We start from the raw sequence: 20,954 nt of genomic DNA on the forward strand, positions 1-20,954 counted from the left end.
ACTGCAATCACTACCAAACCCCCCCGAGTTTGCTCCTCCCCACGTGCTAGGCTCAGTCCACACTCTCCGGAAAAAGAAATCAGACGAAGGGGGTTCTCGAGATGACGTATTTCCCGCGCGCCGCGAAGTCCTAACGCCAAGGCGCCAGTCGCCAGGTGAAGGCGGGGTCTGAAGTGGGCGTGGCGTCGCTAGAGGCTACTCAGGCGAGGGACCCGTTCTCGAGGCGGGAGCTGAGGTGCGGGGCGGGGCCTCCTGCCTGGCGCCGGCCTGTGGGGAGGCGGGGCGGGGCACAGTTGCTTGACCATCCAGCCCGCCCCTGACGCCGCCGGCAACTGCGAGAGTCGGGGTCGGAGCGGTTTGCTAAGTGGTTGGTTCCTAGAGCTGCGGTCCTTTGCTAACCTGAGCCGCAGCTTCAGCCTCCGCCGCCTCCTCAGCCCTCGGCGCCGCCGCTGGCGCCGCCGCCCGACCCGCAGGCCGCCGCGGGCCGCAGAGCCCATGAGGGCGCGGGCACCGCCGCCGCTTCCGCGGCGTCGCCGTCGTCCCGGAGCGCCCCGAGCTGGCGCGGGCATGGCCGCGGCATGAGCGTGGAGCCGCCGCCGGAGCCGGAGGAGAAGGCGGTGTCGGAGCCTGAGGCGGGAGCCATGCCGGAGAAGCGCGCGGGCGCGCAGGCCGCGGGGAGCAGCTGGGTGAGCGCGGGCGCGGGACCCGGCGGCCTGAATGCCGGGAAGGCTGGGTGGGGTCGCACCTGGGGCCCGCGAGCCCGTCGCTCTGGGCTGGGGCTTCGGCTCTCGGAAAGCGGGTCTTTTTCCGTGGAGGGGGAGGCGAATACATCACGAATACAGGTTTTCTCTACTGACTGCTCATTGCAGACAGAACTTTACAGGATTTGGTTATTGTTTCAAAAGGCGCTAGACGTGGGACAGTGAATATAAGTAGTCATTTGGTTATTTCAGAGTTCTCCATCCCTGTAACAGTGGATAACAGTTTTCCTGGCGCAGTTTCTGCCCAAGTCTACATGGAAAACGGGTAGGGAGCATTTGAATCAGACCGTCGACCGGGAAGTTGGCGGCAGATGCTGGGCAGCGCCTCGCTGCTCCTTCCGTGTCCTCCCGGCGTCGGAGGGGCGGTCGCAGCGACGGGGAGCAGAGTTTCAGGGGGCGTTGCTGGGGACCAGCTGAGGAGCAAGTTAGGCCGGCCTCTTTCTCCGGTTTTACTTTTACTTGAGGTCGAGATGGCTTCTGACAATAATACAGAAGCAATTGAGCCCTGACTTAATTGGCCTGGTTTCGGCAGAACAGGCCTCGTCTGTGTCAGTGGTTTCATATGGTGGAATATCCGAGAGGGTTTGTCGTTTCTTCAGGGCCTCAGCTTAAAAAGGATTTTTTGTTTTTTGGTCTTAGTACCTGAAATATAGAGAATGTTACAGTGAATAGAAACTCTGACACAATGGGAAAGTTTTCCCAAAGAGAAGTAGAAATTTAAATACATGCTTTTTGGCTTTAGATTTTTAGCGTACATACCTGATTTTGTTTTTAGTTGAAGAATGCTAAGTGTTTACATGAACGTATTTGGGGGATGTAAATCCCTATTAGTTTGGAGGGCAGGTGAAGCAGGAGGAGCACCAGGTAGAACGGAGCCGGCAGAGCTGGTTTTTCGTCCTGATTTTGCCTGAACAGTGCGCACTCTGGACAGGGTATTGAAACAGCCTTGCTTCTCAGTGCCTCATCTGTAAAGTGAGGACTTAGTTGAAGTCCCCTTCCAGCCCAAGTGACTCCCTAGTTTTGAAAAGCATTTCAAAGTTAAGATCTGTAACATGAGAAGCTTATCTTGTGGGGGAGAGGAATTCTGTAGAATTGCTTTCTCTCATTTTGATTCGTGTTAGGTGGACTTGTCCTCTTCCTGCTTGCTACACAAAACTAAAGCACCAGTTCCTCCTTCTGTCTTCCATGAATTGATGGACAGTAATAACTAACCGGTGGCCCAGCTAGTAACCTGCGAGGTAGCTTCCTTCATCCCTTCCCATACTTAAAACAACCAGAAAGTCCAGCTAAGTTTATTAGATACAGATTTTAGGTTTTTATCCTCTCCTATGCATTCTTGTGCTCATTTCCTCAGCATTTTTGACCCAGACTTGGGACTGTCTCTTTCAAGACCCTTGCTCACCCCAGCGTCAGTCCACCTTGCACATGTCTGAGTAGTGTGTTCTAGCATGTGAAGATGATCATTACTGCTGTCCTTAATTTTTTTCATTGGCTCCTTATGACTTACAGAATAAAAAATAAATTGGCAGGTTGAAGCATTATTAGCATAGTGATTAGACGAGCATGCTTGGAATCCCAGTTTCCACAGTTTGGTAAGTTAACGTAACTCCTGATTAATAATGGCATTTACCTCATAGGGTTGTGAGGGTTGCTGCAACTTGGCATCTAGTAAGCCCTTAATACATATTAATGTTATTATTTTTTAATAATCTTCGCATGTATGATTGAACGATCACAATCTATAGGTGATCTTTTGACGGTGATAAAAGGAGTAGTTGTCTCCCATTTCCTAATGTTGACAGGAACTAGACCCCAACCTAAAAATTAAAGTTGCTAAATTTACGTGCCTAAGAGCAGAAATGTGTGAGGGATGTTTACTCAAAAAAACCTAGACTCAGTTTATTCCCCAGTTCTTTCTCCGTTGGATCCTGATGGTAACCTGATTTTGGGCACGGGTAAATTCCTGCCTGATCTTTCCTCCTCTCTGAGAACGCGTGGAGTTGCTGTTAATAAACTGATGAATACTGAGTTTTCTTCGTGTTTGCTGTAGATAGAAGACTAGCGTGAGCAGGTAGCAGTGTTTTTCTGAGTGTGTGGACGTTGGGAGAACAGTGAATGCTTTTGATGATGTATGTTCGTGTCATATGCTAGTACCCCTGAATTATGCATTTTTCCTGTTTGCAGTTTCTAATGTCACCTCCGGGTACTGTGTCCTATAGCCCCTGTATGAATTGATTTCATTTTAATGTGTTGGAATTTCCTTACAGCTTGGTTTCAGTGACACTCACGATTTCAGGTTCTTAGATGCTACTAGTAATCACAGGGAAGATTGTCCAGCTGATAACATTTTGTTTTTTGTTTTTTTTTGAGATAGGGTCTTGCGCTGTCATCCAGGCTGGGATTCAGTGGCCAGTCATGGCTCACTGCAGCGTTAAATTCTTGGGCTCAAGCAGTCCTCTCACCTCAGCCTCCTGAGTAGCTGGGACAACAAATATGTGCCACCATGCCTGGCTTTTTTTTTTTTTTTTTAAATTTACTTTTGTAGAGATGGAGTCTTGCTCTGTTTCCCAGGCTGGTCTCAAACTCCTGGGCTCAATTGATCCTCTTGTCTCAGCCTCCCAGTGTTGGGATTACAGGTTAGAACCACTGTGCCTGGCCCTTCAACTTTTTTCTACCTTGTTTGGCAAAAAGGTATATTGACCAGAAAAAGATACTGGCAAAGAGATGTCATAATCTGAAAAATAAAAGAGAATCAAGTATTTGCTCCAAGAGATCATTTCCTTCTAGAAAAGGGAGGTATGCAGCTGGCTGCGGTGGCTCACACCTGTAATCCCAGCACTTTGGGAGTCCGACGTGGGCGGATCACGAGGTCAAGAGATCAGGACCATCGTGGCCAACATGTTGAAATCCTGTCTCTATAAAAATACAAAAGTTGCACGGTGGCGTGTGCCTGTAGTCCCAGCTACTCAGGAGTCTGAGGCAGGAGAATCGCTTGAACCTGGGAGGCGGAGGCTGAGACTGGGGAATTTATCAAGAAAAGAGGTTCTTTAGTCTGTACAGGAAGTGTAGCACCAGCATCTACTTCTGGTGAGGGCCTCAGAAAGCTTTGCAATCATGGCAGAAGGTGAAGGGGAAGCAGCTTATCATGTGTGGGGGGAGGAAGCAAGAGAGAGGGGAGGAGGTGCCAGTCTCCTTTTAGCAATGGATCTTGGCCGCGTTTGGTGGATCACTTAAGGTCAGCAGTTCAAGACCAGCGTGGCCAACATAGTGAAACCCTGTCTCTACTAAATATACAAAAATTCACCGGATGTGATGGTGCATGCCTGTATTCCTAGCTTGCTGAGTGACTGAGACGGGAGAATCGTTTGAAACTGGGAGGCGCCACTGCACTTCACCCCGGGTGACAGAGTGAGACTCTGTCTCAAAAACACAATAAACAAAACCAGTCAGATCTTGTGGTAACTAATGGAGCTAGAACTTACTCATTACCGTTAGAAGGACACCACACAACTGAGCAGAGATCAGCCACCATGACCCAAACACCTGCCGCTAGGCCCCACCTCCAACATTGGGGGTCACATTTCAACATGAGATTTGGAGGAGACAGATATCCAAATGGTATCTGCCTTAAAAACAAGTTGGATAGTTTGGTTTTCTATTCTCTAGAAGAGTTTGTCTAAGATTGGTAAACAGTTCTAGAACTTTATAGTTCTTGGCCTTTTGGAGGTTAATTCTAGAACAGTGTAGGTTTTCTGTTTGATTTTTAGTTCTGTCAGTTTCAGGAAATTGTGTTTTGTTGGGAATTTGCCCATTTTCTCTAAAATGTCAAATTAATTGGCATAAAGTTGTGAATAATGACCTCTTGGGCTCTTTTCACCTTCTGTAGGGATTCTTGGTGTACATTTTTTTTTTTTTTTTGAGACAGAGTTTTGCTTTTGTTGCCCAGGCTGAAGTGCAATGGTGCAATCTCGGCTCACTGCAGCCTCCGCCTCCCAGGTTCAAGTGATTCTCCTGCCTCAGCCTCCCGAGTAGCTGGGATTGCAGGCATGTGCCACCATGCCTGGCTAATTTTGTATTTTTAGTAGAGACGGGGTTTCTCCATGTTGGTCAGGCTGGTCTTGAACTCCTGACCTCAGATGATCCACCCTTCTTGGCCTCCCAAAGTGCTGGAATTACAGGCGTGAGCCACAGTGCCCGGCCCCCCAACTCTTTTTTTTTTTTTTTTTTTTTTCATTTAAAGAAGTGGGGCCTCACTCTGTCATCCAGGCTGGAGTTCTGTGGCGCACAATCATAGCTTGCTGTAACCTTGAACTCCTGGGTTCAAATGATCCTCCTGCCTCAGCCTCCCTAGTAGCAAGGACTATAGGCATGTGGCACTATGCCTGGCTAGTTTTTAAATTTTTTTTGTAGAGATTGGTGGGTCTCACTATGTTGTCCAGGCTTGTCTTGAACTCCTGGCCTCAAGTAATCCTCCAGCCTAAGCCTCTCGAAAGTGCTGGGATTATAGGCATGAGCCACCATGCCTGGCTGGTACTCTGCATTGGTAACTTGTGCTTTATCTTTCAAAAAATATTTAATTTTCTAGCATCTTCTGGATATTCACAAATATTGCATGTGGTGATAATTTTATATGTTATTTTGATGTTAAATGAACTAGAATATCCAGGAAAGTATTCAGTGGTAATGATAAAAGTGCATACAACCTCCTCTGCATAACAGGAATACATTAATTTTTTCTTACTGTTAGGTATCCTGTTGGCTGTATACATGTAAACATACTTTATTACCCTATGGAAGCATTTTTGAAATTTCTCAGTTTCAGCTGGGTGAGGTGGTTCATGCCTGTAATCCCAGCACTTTGGGAGGCTGAGGCAGGTGGATCACGAGGTCAGGGGATTGAGACCATCCTGGCTAATACGGTGAAACCCCGTCTCTACTAAAAATGCAAAAAATTAGCCGGGTGTGGTGGCGGGCACCTGTAGTGCCAGCTACTCGGGAGGCTGAGGCAGGAGAATGATGTGAACCCAGGAGGCGGAGCTTGCAGTGAGCCGAGATCGGGCCACTGCACTCCAGCCTGGGCGACAGAGCGAGACTCCATCTCAAAAAAAAAAAAAAGAAATTTCTCGGTTTCTTACATGTATTCTGTCTTCCCCTTTCCCTCTTCCCTTCCTCCAGTTCAGCATGTCGTAGAACTTTCACAAGTGGTTATGAAATCGTCAGATATGCTATGGAGAAAGAGGTTATGGCATAGCAAGAACAAGAGCACTGTTCTGTGAGAATTGGAGAGAAATCTATTCTTAATGTGTATGAATTTATTTTTTTACTTTTGAGACAAGAGTCTTGCTCTTTCATCCAGGCTGGAGTGCAGTGGTGTGATTGTGGCTCAGTGCAGCTGGGAACTCCTGGGCTCAAGTGATCTTCCTGCCTCACCTTCCTGGTAGCTGGGACTACACGTACGTCCCACCATGACTGGCAGATTTTTAAATTTTTATTTGTAGAGATGTGATCTTGTTTTGTTGTCCAGGCTGGTCTTGAACTCCTGGCTTCAAATAATCCTCCTGCTTTGGCCTCCCAAAGCATTGGGATTGCAGGTGTGAGCCACTGTGCCCAGCCTTAGTCTGACTTTTTTATAGTTAGCTTTGTATTTGCTTGTCCTTTTTAAACAAACTTATTCAGTTTAATTGACATAAAATGAACTGTATGTGTTTGGAGTGCACAGTTTTGTGTTGCGACGTGTCTGTACACCTGTGAAACCATTATCATAATCAAGATAGTAAACATATTCATCACCCGCAAATGTTTGTTTTTACGTCCCTCTGCACCTCCGTTTCCAGGCAATAATTTATCTATTCTGTCACTATATATTGGCTTGAATTTTCTTCCCTTTTTTGTTTGTTTGTTTGTTTTTTTTTTTTTTTAGAGATGGAGTTTCATTCTTGTTGCCCAGGCTGGAGTGCAGTGGCGTGATAATGGTTCACTGCAACCTCCGCCTCCCAGGTTCAAGTGATTCTCCTGCCTCAGCCTCCCCAGTAGCATGGATTACAGGCATACGCCACCATGCCTGGCTAATTTTGTATTTTTAGTAGAGACGGGGTTTCTGCATGTTGGTCAGGCTGGTCTCAAACTCCTGACCTCAGGCGATCTGCCCGCCTCGGCCTTCCAAAGTGCTGGAATTACAGGTGTGAGCCACCACGCCTGGCTGGTTTGAATTTTCTAGCTTTTTTTGTTGTTGTTATTTTATAAATACAGCATATTCTCCTTTTTGGCTTTTAAAAAGTTCAGCCTAAATTATTTTGATATTTATCAATGTTATGTAAATCCACAGTTCATTCTTTTTAATTACTGAGTAGTATTCCATTTTGTGGATGAACCACATTTGTACATTCGCTTGTTGATGGACTTTCGGCTTCTCACCAGTTTTTGGCTATTACAAATAAAGCTGCTGTGAACATCTGTGTGCCAATCTTTGTACAGAATACATTTTTTAAAAAGTAAATAGGAGTGGAATGGCTGAGTCATATGGTAGATGTATTTAACTTTTTAAGAAACGGCTGGCCGGGCATGGTGGCTCATGCTTGTAATCCCAGCACTTTGGGAGGCCAAGGCAGGAGGATTGCCTGAGCCCGGGAGTTTGAGACCAGCCTGGGCAACATGGTGAGACCCCCGTCTTTAAAAAAATAATAAAATAAATTGCCAAACTAATTATTTTAAAAGTAATTTTACAGTATTACATTGCAGCTAGCACTGTATGATAATTCTAGTTCATCCATATCCTTACCAACACCTGGCCAATTTTAGCCCTTCCAATTGGTCTTTAATGATGTCTCATTGTTCTTTTAATTTGTGCTTCCCTGTGGCTAGTGGTATTCAGTATCTTTCCATAGTTTTTTTTTTTTTTTTTTTTTGAGATGGAGTCTCGCTCTCTCGCCCAGGCTGGAGTGCAGTGACTTGATCTTGGCTCAGTGCAAGCTCTGCCTCCTGGGTTCACGCCATTCTCCTGCCTCAGCCTCCTGAGTAGCTGGGACTACAGGTACCTGCCAGCATGCCTGGCTAATTTTTTGTATTTTTAGTAGAGACGGGGTTTCACTGTGTTAGCCAGGATAGTCTGGATCTCCTGACCTCGTGATCTGCCCATCTCGGCCTCCCAAAGTGCTGGGATTACAGGCGTGAGCCACTGTGCCCAGCCAAGTTTTTTTTTTTTTTTTTTTGCCTTTGGCAGAGTCTCACTTTGGTTTCCCAGGCTGGGGTGCAGTGGCATGATCTTGGCTCACTGCAGCCTTGACCTCCTGGGTGCAGGTAATTCTCCCACCTAAACCTCTCGAGTAACTGGGACTACAGGCGTATGCCACCATACCAAGCTAATTTTTAAATTTTTTGTAGAGATGAGGTCTTGCTATGTTGCCCAGACTTGTCTTGAACTCCTGGATTCAAGTAGTCTGCCTGCCTCAGCCTCCCAAAGTGCTGGGATTACAGGTGTGAGCCATGTGCCCATCTTCCCTAAGCTTATATGTCATCTGTATATCCCTTTTGGCAAAATGTCTTTTCTTGTCTTTTGCCTATTTTTTTTTTTTGTTGTTATTGTTGGTTGGTTGTCTTCTTATAATTGAGTTCTGAGAGTTCTTTATATATTTGGGATGCAAGTCCCTTGTCAAATGATTTGCAAATGCATTCTAGTCTGTGGTTGATCTTTTCATTCTCTCAGCAGTGTCTTGAAAAACAGGAATTTTAAATTTTGATGAAATTTATCAATTTTTTCTTTTATAGATCAGGGTTTTGGTTTCATATTTAAGAAATTGTTGCCTAATCCCAAATCATAGGAATTTCCTTCTATTTTTTCTTTTTTTTAGATGGAGTCTCATGCTCTGTTGCCCAGGCTGGAGTGCAGTGGCACAATCTCGGCTCACTGCAATCTGCCTCTCTTGGGTTCCAGCGATTCTCCTGCCTCAGCCTCCCAAGTAGCTGGGACTACAGGCGCAGGTGCATGCCACCGCGCCTGGCTAATTTTTTTTTGTATTATTATTATTTTTTTTTGAGACAGAGTCTCACTCTGTCACCCAGGCTCAAGTGCAGTGGTGCAATCTCAGCTCACTGCAAGCTCCGCCTCCCGGGTTCATGCCACTCTCCTGCCTCAGCCTCCCGAGTAGCTGGAACTATAGGCATCTGCTACCATGCCCAGCTAATTTTTTGTAGTTTTAGTAGAGACGGGGTTTCACCGTGTTAGCCAGGATGGTCTCCATCTCCTGACCTTGTGATCTACTCACCTTAGCCTCCCAAAGTGCTGGGATTTCAGGCGTGAGCTCAGTCTACTGACCTTAATATCCACCCGCCTTGGCCTCCAAAAGTGCTGGGATTACAGGCGTGAATCATTGTGCTTGGCCTTCCTTCTATGTTTTTTTTTTTTTTTTTTTTTTTGAGAGGAGGTCTTGCTCTGCCGCCCGGGCTGGAGTGCAGTGGCCGGATCTCAGCTCACTGCAAGCTCCACCTCCTGGGTTTCCGCCATTCTCCTGCCTCAGCCTCCGGAGTAGCTGGGACTACAGGAGCCTGCCACCTTGCCCGGCTAGTTTTTTTTTTTTTTTTTTTTGTATTTTTAGTAGAGACGGGGTTTCACAGTGTTAGCCAGGATGGTCTCGATCTCCTGACCTCGTGATCCGCCCGTCTCGGCCTCCCAAAGTGCTGGGATTACAGGCTTGAGCCACCGCGCCCGGCCCCTTCTATGTTTATGGAAGCTTTATAGTTTTGGATTTTACAATTGGGTTTATATTTCATTTTGATTACGTTTGTAATTTATGGTGCAAGATAAAGATGGAAATTATTTATGAATAATCAGTTGTTCATTTGCTGAAAAATACGTTTTTATTTATTGAATAGCTTTTGCATCTTTTTTTTTGGAAATGGCATCTTGTCTTGTCGCCCAGGCTAGAGTGCAGTGGTGCAATCTTGGCTCACTGTAACCTCCACTTCCCAGGTTCAAGTGATTCTCCTGACTCAGCCTCCTGAGTGGCTGGGATTACAAGCACATGCCACCATGCTTGGCTAATTTTTGTATTTTTAATAGAGACAGGGTTTTACCATGTTGGTCAGGCTAGTCTTGAACTCCTGACCTCGTGATCTGCCCGTCTCAGCCTCCCAAAGTGTTGGGATTACAGGCGTGAGCCACCGTACCCAGCTTGCTTTTGCATCTTTGTCAAAAATCAGTTGTCTGTATATCAGTCAGTCTCTGAACTCTTTATTCTCTTCCTTTGATCTATTTGTATTTACATCAATACCATGCAGTCTTGATTACTGGAGATTCATAAGACTTGAAAACTAGGTTAGTTCCCTGATCTTGTTATTTTTTAAAGTCGTTTTAGTGATTCTGTCTCTTTGCATTTTAGAATTAGCCTGGCAGTTTCCACAAGAAAACGTTTTGGGATTGTCATTGGTATTCTTTTGCCCTGAAGATCTGTTTGGGAAGAATTGATCAAGTCTTCTGAAGCATGAATGTAATATCTCCATTTATTTTAGATCTGTAATTTCTTTCAGCTGAGTTTTGTAGTTTTCAGTTGACATGTCTTTCCCATCTTTTGTCAGATTATTCCGTTTCGTATTTCTTGACGTTACTGTCAATGGTATCATTACATAAATGTAAATTTTTTAAATTTAAATTCGCAATTGTTTGTTGCCATTATATAGAAATATAGTTGATGTAAAAAAATTGTTTAATTGTGGTAAAATACACATAGCAAAGAAGTTACCATCTTAACCATTCTTAAGTGTAGACTTCAGTAGTGTAAGTATATTCACATTGTTCTGCAGCTAATTTCCAGAACTTTTTCTTCTTTCAAAACAAATTCTCTACCCATGAAACAACAACTTTCCATTTTTTGCCACCCTCCCATTCCCTGACAATCAGTATTCTCCTTTCTGTTTCTATGTGTTTGACTTGCTTTAGATACCTCATATATATGGAAACATACGGTATTCATCCATACCTTTTTATGATTGACCTATTTCACCTCGCATAATGTCCTCAAGGTTTGTCCGTGTGTGCCGTGTGTCAGAATTTTCCTCTTTTTTTTTTTTGGAGACATGGTCTCTCTCTCTTGCTCAGGGCTGGAGTGCAGTGGCATGATCACGGCTCAGGAGCCTCGACCTCCCCAGGCTCAGGCGATCCTCCCACCTCAGCCTCCCGAGTAGCTGAGAGTACAGGCGCGCACCAGCATGCTCAGCTAATTTTTGTATTTTTTGTAGAGTTGCAGTTTTGTCATGTTACCCAGGGTAGTCTAAAACTCCTGTGCTCAAGCGATCCACCTGCCTGGGCCTCCCAAAGTGCAGGGATTACAGGCATGAGCCACCATGCCTGGCCTCTTTGCCCATTTTTAAATTGGGTTATTTAAGTAAAAATAAGTGTATCTATTTTTACTTTGTTGCCTGGGTTTTTGTTGTCATATCCAAGAAGTCATTGCCAAATTCATACCATGAAGCGTTTGCCCTATGTTTTCTTCTAAGTTTTATAGTTTTAAGTCTAATGATAGGTCTTTGGTTCATTTTAAAAGTTTGTGGTTTAAGAAAGCCCAACTTCTTTCTCTCTCTCTTCTTGTATTTTTAGTGTCATATATAAGAATCTATTACCAAATCCAATATTTATCTCTGTTTTATGTTTTTAGCTCTTATGTGTAGGCCATTAATCCCTTTGAGTTGATTTTCATATGTGATGTGAAGTAGGGGGTCCAACTTTATTCTTTTACGTGTGAAAAATTAGTTGCTCTAACAGCATTTGTTCAAGAGACCTTTCTTTTATGGCCCCGTTACTCAAAATCGGTTGGCCATTCACGGCTTATTTCTGGAGTTTCCATTCTACTCCATTGGTGTATGTCTATCCTTATGCAAGTACCACGCTGTTTTGATCTCTGTAGCTTTGTAGTTTTGAAATCAGAAAGTGTGTGTTTTCCAATTTTGTAATTTTTCAAGATTGTTTTGGCTGTTTGGTGTCCTTTGCAATTCCATATGAATTTGAGGTGACCCTTAATTCTTAATAATGACCTTTTTATTCTTTACTTATTCTTTTGAGAGAAGGTCTTGCTGTGTAGGGATTGTATTGAATCTGTAAATCCCATTGAATAGTATAGCTTAGTGATAGTAAGTCTTCCTTCCTGTGCACATAAATGTCTTCATTTAGGTGAAATTTGTTTTCGGTAACGATTTGCAGTTTTCAGTGTGTAAGTCTTTCATCTCCTTGGTTAAATTTATTTTTAGGTATTTTTTTTCCTTTTAGATGCTATTGTAAATGAAATTACTTTCTTAATTTCATGTATGTATAGAACATATCATGTGTTTATATAGTTTTTCTGCATTGTCTAATCTGCAGTTATCTTATTAGGCACATTTGGAGCAGTACTTGTTGTAGGACTAATTATTCTCCACTACCCAGGCAAGGTTTTCCTGATTTTGTACTCAGCACTCTGTGAGTGAAATAAGTTTTTTAAGGTTAGTTGGCGGAAACATGCATAGGCTCAGAGTGACATCGGGCCAGATCTGTATACTGGTCAGATGTTTTTTCCCTGGTTTTTAGTAATTATGTCACATGCATGTGCTTTTCAGTACCCTGCTGAATTCTTGAAGTGGATCTTCCGCGGATCTCTGGGCTTCTATCTCTCTTCTCTCCATTACTCTGTTATGCCTTGATCTCCATTAGCTCTCACTTTCATGTCAACTCAGGAAGTTGTCCCCCAGGCCTTTGTCTGCGTTCTTCCTACTAGAGCAGCTCATCTTTTCTTTCCTGATTTTCAGGGATCTCTGTCCTTCATTGCCTGGCATCCAGTTTGTCTTGGTTGTCTAAAGCAGTAGGGTAATTTTGATTACTATTAACTTTTTTTTTTCCACTTTGTTAAAGATGGATTTTGTGGCTCTTTCTTGAGATGGATGAAAAACTCAGTTTTTCAGACTTTTTTTCTATCCATTTATATTAATTTTAAATTAACAGTTGTCTTCTCTCTGGCTTAAAAGTTTCTTCCTCTTATAAAATCAGTATTTCAATATGCATATTACTATTTTGCCCTGGTGGTTTTCTACCTTTTCTTTCCTTTTGCATCAGCTCTGGGCCATCCTCTCAATATTTTTATGGAGAACACTCTCATATCTACTGTGACATTCATTAAGGTGGGTGGGAAGGGGCACTTTCTAGGAAAGGCACTATGTATGGTGTGAAAAAGTTTTTCCCTCACCATCTTCATTTTCCTATGCTTCCCACATCCCTTTCTGTACTTACTTTATTTTGAAATCTACTGCTCTACTAGAAATCATATTAATATTATTTATATACAGTATTAGACCTTTCCACTGAGGCAGAATAACTAAGCACCTAAAAACCTGGATGTTTTCCTGCCTTTTAAATTTGATCTTAATTGAGTGAGTGTATCTCACCTGGTTTTGCTATAATTTTTTTTTAGAATTCATGAATATTCTAATTAATGTTCTAAGGAATGTGATATGTTTTTATTGACTATGACTCATCAATTCTCATGATAGCTTTGAAGTAGGTGGTAGAGCAGTGCATGGTTTAATGGTGAGAAACATCAGTGCATGGAGATAAATTGACTTGCTGAAAGTGACCAGGCTGACTGAACAATGGAGCTGGAACTTTCCTCATCTCTGTTCTCAAATCTAATTTTTATTTGACAGCTCAGTTCCTTATGTTGCCTAGATAGGAAATTTTGTTTCTCATATTCAACAGTAGAGGTAGGAAAAAGACTCCTGAGTTATCTGAGCATTGTTTTTTGTTGTCATTTGTGTGCTGTCACAGAGTTAGGCACTCCTGCCTAAATAGCTCCTCTGCTCTACATTGTCTATTGTTAAATTAGGTCAAGTCAGGAGGAGATCTGAAGAAAAATTTAAAATTCTGTGGTTAGTCTGTTTCTTGGTAATTACTATTCATCTGACTAATTGCTTCAATTTAAAAATAGCAAAAGAGTATGAATTTTATATATTAGTAGTTCTTTGTGCATAGATCTTTGAAATAAGTAATTAAATGAAAGTGTCTTTTGCACGTAATGTAGAAGAATCTCTCTTTATACTGTGATACAGTAGAAGTACAGAAACTTCATTTAAGATCTGTAACATGGTAATGTGTTCCCTGAAGAAAAATAGTGGCTTTATATTTTAAACTATTAGCCAGCCAGATACATGTGAGTATCATGGGTCATGAAAAAAGAGTCATAAGATGGTGTGTAGTGAAATGTGGAGTTTTTTTTAGCTTTAGGCATCTTGAATACTGAAAGCAGGATCAACTCACACAAAAGGGGGATCCTTAGACAGGCAATGAGGAAGGAGGGAAGATTCTTTAGAGAAATTCTTAAGTTACCATTCTTTTGTTATATACTGCTTGGGTGGAAAACTTATGGAGGCCGGTTAATGTACACTAAAAAAAAGCCCATATACCCATTGACCTGACAGTCACTCTTCAGGAAACTTACTGTAAGGCACTATTGGGACAAGACCACAGAGGTTTATTTGTAAGATATGTATGTATTAATTATATATATTCATGAAAGATTGTAATTTAAAAGGGACTTGGTGAAACAGTTGTGGCACATACATTAGGTGGAGTACTAAGCTGCCAGTAAAAGTGATGAAATGACTATATGCCTATTGATATGAATATGATGAATATATTTTTATGTCAATTGGCTACACAACTTTTATCACATTAAAAATGCGTTTCTATATTTACATGGAAAAATGTCTGGAAGGGTTTATACCAAACTTTAAAACACTAGTGATCATTGCCGGTATTGAGATTTTTGTTGATTTTAATATAATTTCTTGCCTGTTTCTTTCTTTTCATTTATATGTTTTCTAGTAAACATGTGTCAGTTACAAAGCCAAAAGAAAAAAACAGAAAGACCAATGGAAACGATACATGAATACTGGAAGTTAGACACACTGTTGCCTCACAGACTTCCTGGTCCGGGTTGTTTGGGTTGCCTCAAGCTCTTTCTTGTTTTCTGACCTATCTTCCCTCCTTCCTCATTGCCTGTCTAAGGGTCCCCCTTTTGTGTGAGTTGATCCTGCTTTCAGATATATATGCGCTAGAGGCTATAAGGGGCCTTAGACGCCAGTCCTAGTTTTCTCAGTATATGTATGAAAGCACTAAAGGCCAGAAAATTGGTTAAAGACAGGAAGCTATTAATAGTTAGCAGCAGAGCCAGAAATAGAACTCAGGTTTCCTTGCTTCTACTTGATAATTTTTTCCATATTATGTGTGCTTTTCATAAGTAGGGTGATCAGACATCTCAGTTTATGCCTTTTGTCTACACTTAATTCTGTTTTTTTTTTTTTTGAGACAGAGTCTCACTGTTGCCCAGGCTGGAGTGCGGTGGTGGGATCTTGGCTTGCTGCAACCTCCGCCTCCCACGTTCAAGGGATTCTCTTGCCTCAGCCTCCCAAATTGCTGGGACTACAAGCATACACTGTCACCCCCAGCTAATTTTTGTATTTTTTTTTTTTTCCAGTAGGGATGAAGCTTCACCATGTTGGCCAGGCTGGTCTCAAACTCCTGACTTCAAGTGATCTGCCCGCCTTGGCCTCCCAAAGTGCTGGGATTACAGGTGTGAGCCTCTGTGCCCAGCCTATGCTTAATTCTTAACAAGGACCCCTTTTTATTCCTCATTTATTTGAGACAAGATCTTGCCCTGTTGCCCAGGCTGGAGTGCAGTGGGATGATAATGGCTCACTTTAGCCTGAAACTCCTGGGCTTAAGTGATTCTCTCACCTGAGCCTCTGGAGTAGCTAGGACTATAGGTGTGCACCACCATGCCTAGCTAATTTGTTAATTTTTTTTGCAGAGATGGGGTCTTACTATGTTGCCCAGGATAGTCTCAAACTCTTGGCCTTAGGCAGTGCTCCCACGTCGGCCTCCCAGAGTGCTGGGATTATAGGCATTAGCCCCATGCTTGACCCCTCTTTTACTCTTAAAAGTGTCTCAGCTGGGTGCAGTGGCTCACACCTGTAATCCCAGCACTTTGGGAGGCCGAGGTGGGTGGATCATGAGGTCAGGAGATCGAGACCATCCTGGCTAACACAATGAAACCCCATCTTTTCTAAAAATACAAAAAATGCGCTGGGCGTGGTGGCAGGCGCCTGTAGTCCCAGCTACTCAGAAGGCTGAGGCAGGAGAATGGCGTGAACCCGGGAGGCAGAGCTTGCAGTGATAGGAGATCGTGCCACTGCACTCCAGCCTGGGACACAGAGCGAGACACCGTCTCAAAAAAAAAAAAGGTGTCTCATTTGTGTGATAAATGTTTACCCCACTCATAAGGGAGACAGGCATAATGGATAGTGTCATGCAGACTAACCCTGTAACCAGGATCCGTTAATAGAAATTGGAATGGTTGGAAGGAAAGGCAGTTTGTAGAGTAAGATGCTTTTCATATGTTGAATTGAAGGTGTTGCCAGGACATCTAAGTCATTATTTTCTAGTCATTAAAAGTAGCTGGGACGTCATTTTGAGAGAGAGATGTTTGTGAGCTTTTTTTGTTTGGAGATGATAATTGAAGCTGCGTCAAGACAGTCCATTCATTTTTAATCTTATCAGGGGAGGATTAGTGAGCTCAGCTTATGAAGATGAAAGAATGGGTTGCCCAGTATGTTATACATGCCTGAGGACACATGTTGATCCCGTATATGGATGTGCATATGTGACTGATTTGATTTTTGTCTAGTGTAGACATGCTTGAACATTTATGTTTTGAAATGTGTAATACTTCGTTAAATTTCTTTTCTTTCCTTCTCCTTTATGTCACGGAGCATGAAACAATGTTTTTTGATAGTGGCTGGAAAGAGTTGGTTAGTACTGATACATGCAAGGCTGGGTGATGAAGAGCAGAGTCTCTAGGAATTAGGAGCACCTCAATTCAAATGCTGCCTGTGTAACTATACATAGCTTATTACTTCCTTTCTTCACAAGTTTAGACAAGTTTGATCATGGGAACAATGAGAAACTATGCTCATGATTGTTCTTCAGGAAGATTTATCTGATGCAATGCCTGAGTGTGGAGAGACACAAGAGTTAAGTGATTGATAAGGAGGCAAAACCTTGGGAGAAAAGAGCTTCTGGACCAGGGTCTTGACCTAGTAGAAAAAGATTGGCTGGATATGGTAGCTCACACCTGTAATTCCATTACTTTGGCAGGCAGATGCAGGAGGATTGCTGGAGCCCCACAATTTGATACCAGCCTAGTGTCTCTACCAAAAACAAAACAAAACAAAATGCTGAGCTTGGTGGTGTGTGTCTGTAGTCCCAGCTACCTGGGAGGCAGAAGGATCACTTGAGCCTGGGAGATTGTGGCTGCAGTGAGCTGTGATCAGGCCACTGCACTCCAGCCTGTGCAACAGAGTGAGACTCTGTCTTTGAAAAAAAAAAAAAAGGAAAAAGAAAGGTGATTAATGTGAGAGATGTAAAGGAACTAGTAGAGGAGCTAGAAGCAGATTGAATTTTGGGGAATGAGAAAATGTAATCAGGTAAAAAATTAGTACAGTACTATCACTAGAGAAGTCAGGAGGAGAAATTAATTACTATAGTTAGTTTTCTTTTGGTATTGTTGACTTTGAGAGTGCTGACTGCCCTTGGATGTGAACTCTTTAAAAAATATTTTGGCCAGATATGGGGGCTTAGGCCTGTAATCCCAGCACTTTGGGAGGCTGAGGCAGACGGATCGCCTGAGGTCAGGAGTTTGAGACCAGCCTGGCCAACATAGTGAAACCCCATCTCTACTAAATATGCAAAAAATTAGCCAGGTGTGGTAGTGGGGACCTGTAGTCCCAGCTACTCGGGAGGCTGAGGCAGGAGAATCCCTTGAACCTAAGAGGCAGAGGTTGCAGTGAGCCAAGATCATGCCACTGCACTCCAGCCTGGGCAACAGAGCGAGACCCCATGTCAAAAAAAGTTTTTTTTTTTTTTTGTCGAGACAACATCTCACTAAATTGCCCAGGCTGGTCTTGAACCCCTGGGCTCCAGTGATCCTCCTGCCTTGGCTTCCCAACGTGTTGGGATTACAGGCATGAACCATTGTGCCTCCCCACAACCCCCTTTCTTTTTTCCAGACATGTGTTTTTGAGGCTGGATGGTGAGAAAATCTAGAGATAGGAATCAGGGAGAGATGTTGGAGGTAGAGACACTGGTTATTTGTATCAAAGTTGTAATGTCGACTGAGTCCGTAAGATTGAAAGAGAGCAGGAGATTGAGGGGTGGGAGAAGGGACACTGTAAAGAAACTCTTGGAAATGCTGACATTTCTGTTATTTTGCTCTCCTGATACACACTGTTCATCCTTACTATCGATACTTGTTCTTGATCCTTCCCAGTGGTGTGCTTCCTATTTTCAGCATTCAGACTATACATGCCTTGTACCTTCTCTTAACTGTAACTCCACCCTGACTTCTCAAGACTCCTTAGACTGCCTTCAAGGAAGATTATAGCTATTGTTAAATGTGTGATATCTGTCTCGAGATCTTCAGTTGAACTGAAAGATTGCAGTATAGTGGGAGTATTTTCTTTGTATTTAAAAGCAATTTTTTTTTTTTTTTGAGATGTAGTCTCACTCTGTTGCCAGGCTGGAGTGCAGTGGTGTGATCTTGGATCACTGCAAGCTCCGCCTCCTGGGTTCAAGTGATTCTCCTGCCTCAGCCTCCCAAGTAGCTGGGACTACAGGCTTGCGCCACCACACCTGGCTAATTTTTGTATTTTTAGTAGAGACAGGGTTTCACCATATTGGCCAGGCTGGTCTTGAATTCCTGACCTTAAGTCATCTGCCCGCCTCGGCCTCCCAAAGTGCTGGGATTACAGGAATGAACCACCGTGCTGGCCTTGTGGCAGTACGTTCAAATTAGGGAAGCACCAGTTTTCAATTTGTTATATATTTTAGAATAATATTTTTTTTGTTTAGAAGTACAGTAGAGTCAACAGTTTAGACAGTTATATTCTTGATTTCTTAACTTGCTCATAAAAATAAAAAGAAGATTTCATTTTAAATAAGTTAGCATTGTGCAAAATGCCTATACCTGATGTATTTGATAATAAGGGGATTTACTGTTGCACATAGGAACTCCAGGAATAGAGTGCTTAACACAGCAGCTTAATGATACTGCCAAGGACCTGGACTCATTATATTCTTATTTGTTCTTCCCAGTGTGCTGGCTTTTGATCTTCAGGATTGACCCCTTGTGGTCTCAAGATGACTGAACAACTCTAGCATATCATTACATAGCAATGCCCCCAAACTGGAAGTAATACTGTTTTGTCATGCGTCTCTTAGAGAGTGAAAAACTGTTCATAAGCCCTCCCACATGTTTTCACTTATATCTCATTGACCACAATTGGACCGTGTAGCTCATTCCTGTCTTAAATCATGGAATTACTATGGTTGAATTAGATTCAGCTTCAGGACCTAGTGAGCTCTCTAGCCTGAGTGTCAAGACTGGTGGCCATGGTAAGCTTAAGCATGCAGTTAATGAAACATGAACAAAACTGAGAAGATGTTAGCAAGCGATCCTCCTCAGCCTCCTGAGTAGCTGAGGAGTGGGCAGTGTAGGAAGCCAGTCTTTTCTGCCACAACAAATGTCTCTTATCTCTGAGTTCAGGATGCATTTAGAGAAATACTATTAGAGCCTGTCTTTGAGAGAGTTGTGTATTATAGGAGGAGGATGTGTGCTAAATGGAAAAGAAGCTACAGGGATATGGTAGTGAAGTACCTGCCTCTGCTCAGGAAAGTCATGGTATGTCAGCAGCTTCTCAGATAATAAATTATGTGAGTATATTTGTAATATACCCATATAATTGATATTTGTGAACTCCACATTGGGTTCTATTTATTCAAAGTGGGGTTGGCACCAGGTGCAGTGGCTCACACCTGTAATCCTAGCACTTTGGGAGGCCGAGGCAGATGGATTGCCTGAGCTCAGAAGTTTGGGACCACATACTGAGTCTCAGGCAACATACTGAAACTCCATCTCTACTAAAATACAAAAATTAGCCAGGTGTGGTGGCACACGCCTGTAGTTTCAGCTACTGGGAAGGCTGAGGCATGAAAATTTCTTGAACCTGGGAGGCGAAGGTTGCGGTGAGGTGAGATTGCACCATTGCGCTCCAGCCTGGGCGACAGAGGGATTATCCCCAAATCCAATATTGCTTTATTTTCTTGTTCAAATTGTTCTAGCTTTGGCCACTGGGAGTGCTTTGACATATATACCCCATCTTCTTTTTTTTTTTTTTTAAGCACTTATGTTCCCGGACCAAACAGGGTGGGGCTGCTGTTTCTTGTGGCCCAATAACAAGATGCAGATGAACTGGGGAGGAAGAGAGTTTTTATTTCTGCAATGGGTTACAGGGAGAATAGCTGGAAATTATCACCAGGCCAACTCAATATCACAAAGTTTACATAGCTTATATACCTTCTAAGTTATCTATCTATCTGTAAGTGTGCATTCATCTAAAGACATAAATGATTAACTTCTTTTAGTCCGTAACTAAGGTCTGAGTCTTGAAGACCTTCCTCTGGATCCAGCCTCAGTAAATTTACTTAATCTAAATGGGTCCAGGTGCTGGGGTGATTACCCTTATCTTGTCTCCTGCTAAATCACAGAGGTTTGGGGAGTTCCTTTATATGCCAATACACTTGTTTGTGGAGGCCTGAGAAGTTTCTTTAGACCCACGGTAAAACTTGTTTAATCCTAAATGGGCCTTAAGAATTCCTTCATTGTTTTGTCATGCTTTAAGGCCCAGGAAAGGCCTAGGCAAAACTCTTGGTGGGCTTTTGTTAAATTCCAGCCTTTGGGTAAGGGTACTGGCTCTTCCCCGCCCACGCCTCCCGAGATGGAGGCTCACTCTGTCACCGAGGCTGGAGTGCAGTGGCGCAATCTTGGCTTACTGCAACCTCCGCCTCCTGAGTTCAAGCGATTTTCCTGCCTCAGTCTCCAAAGTAACTGGGATTACAGGCACCTACCACCACGCCCAGTTAATTTTTTTGTATTTTTAGTAGAGACGGGGTTTCACCATTTTGGCCAGGCTGGTTTCAAAGTCCTGACTTCAGGTGATCCGCCCACCTTGGTCTCCCAGAGTGGCTAGGATTACAGATGTGAGCCACCGTGCCTGGCTGGCTCTTTCAGCTTTTAAAATTTAACTTAACTACTTAGTCTGTATAGAAACAGTTGTTTTGGAGGC

The 20,954-nt window shown here is 43.2% G+C and overlaps 1 protein-coding gene across 1 annotated transcript in view; it reads left to right on the top strand.

Annotated features, from left to right (window-relative positions):
- The first annotated feature begins 267 nt into the window (after nt 1–267).
- Nucleotides 268–20,954, top strand: part of MFSD14B (major facilitator superfamily domain containing 14B) — a 76,965-nt gene continuing 56,278 nt past the window's right edge. The window contains exon 1 of the mRNA XM_023187778.3: nt 268–686. Within this exon, the coding sequence (XP_023043546.2) occupies nt 579–686 (108 nt within the window). The 5' untranslated portion in view covers nt 268–578. The remainder of the gene's footprint in view (nt 687–20,954) is intronic.

Source organism: Piliocolobus tephrosceles, chromosome 14 (assembly GCF_002776525.5).
Source record: "Piliocolobus tephrosceles isolate RC106 chromosome 14, ASM277652v3, whole genome shotgun sequence".
NCBI classification, from domain to species: domain Eukaryota; kingdom Metazoa; phylum Chordata; class Mammalia; order Primates; family Cercopithecidae; genus Piliocolobus; species Piliocolobus tephrosceles.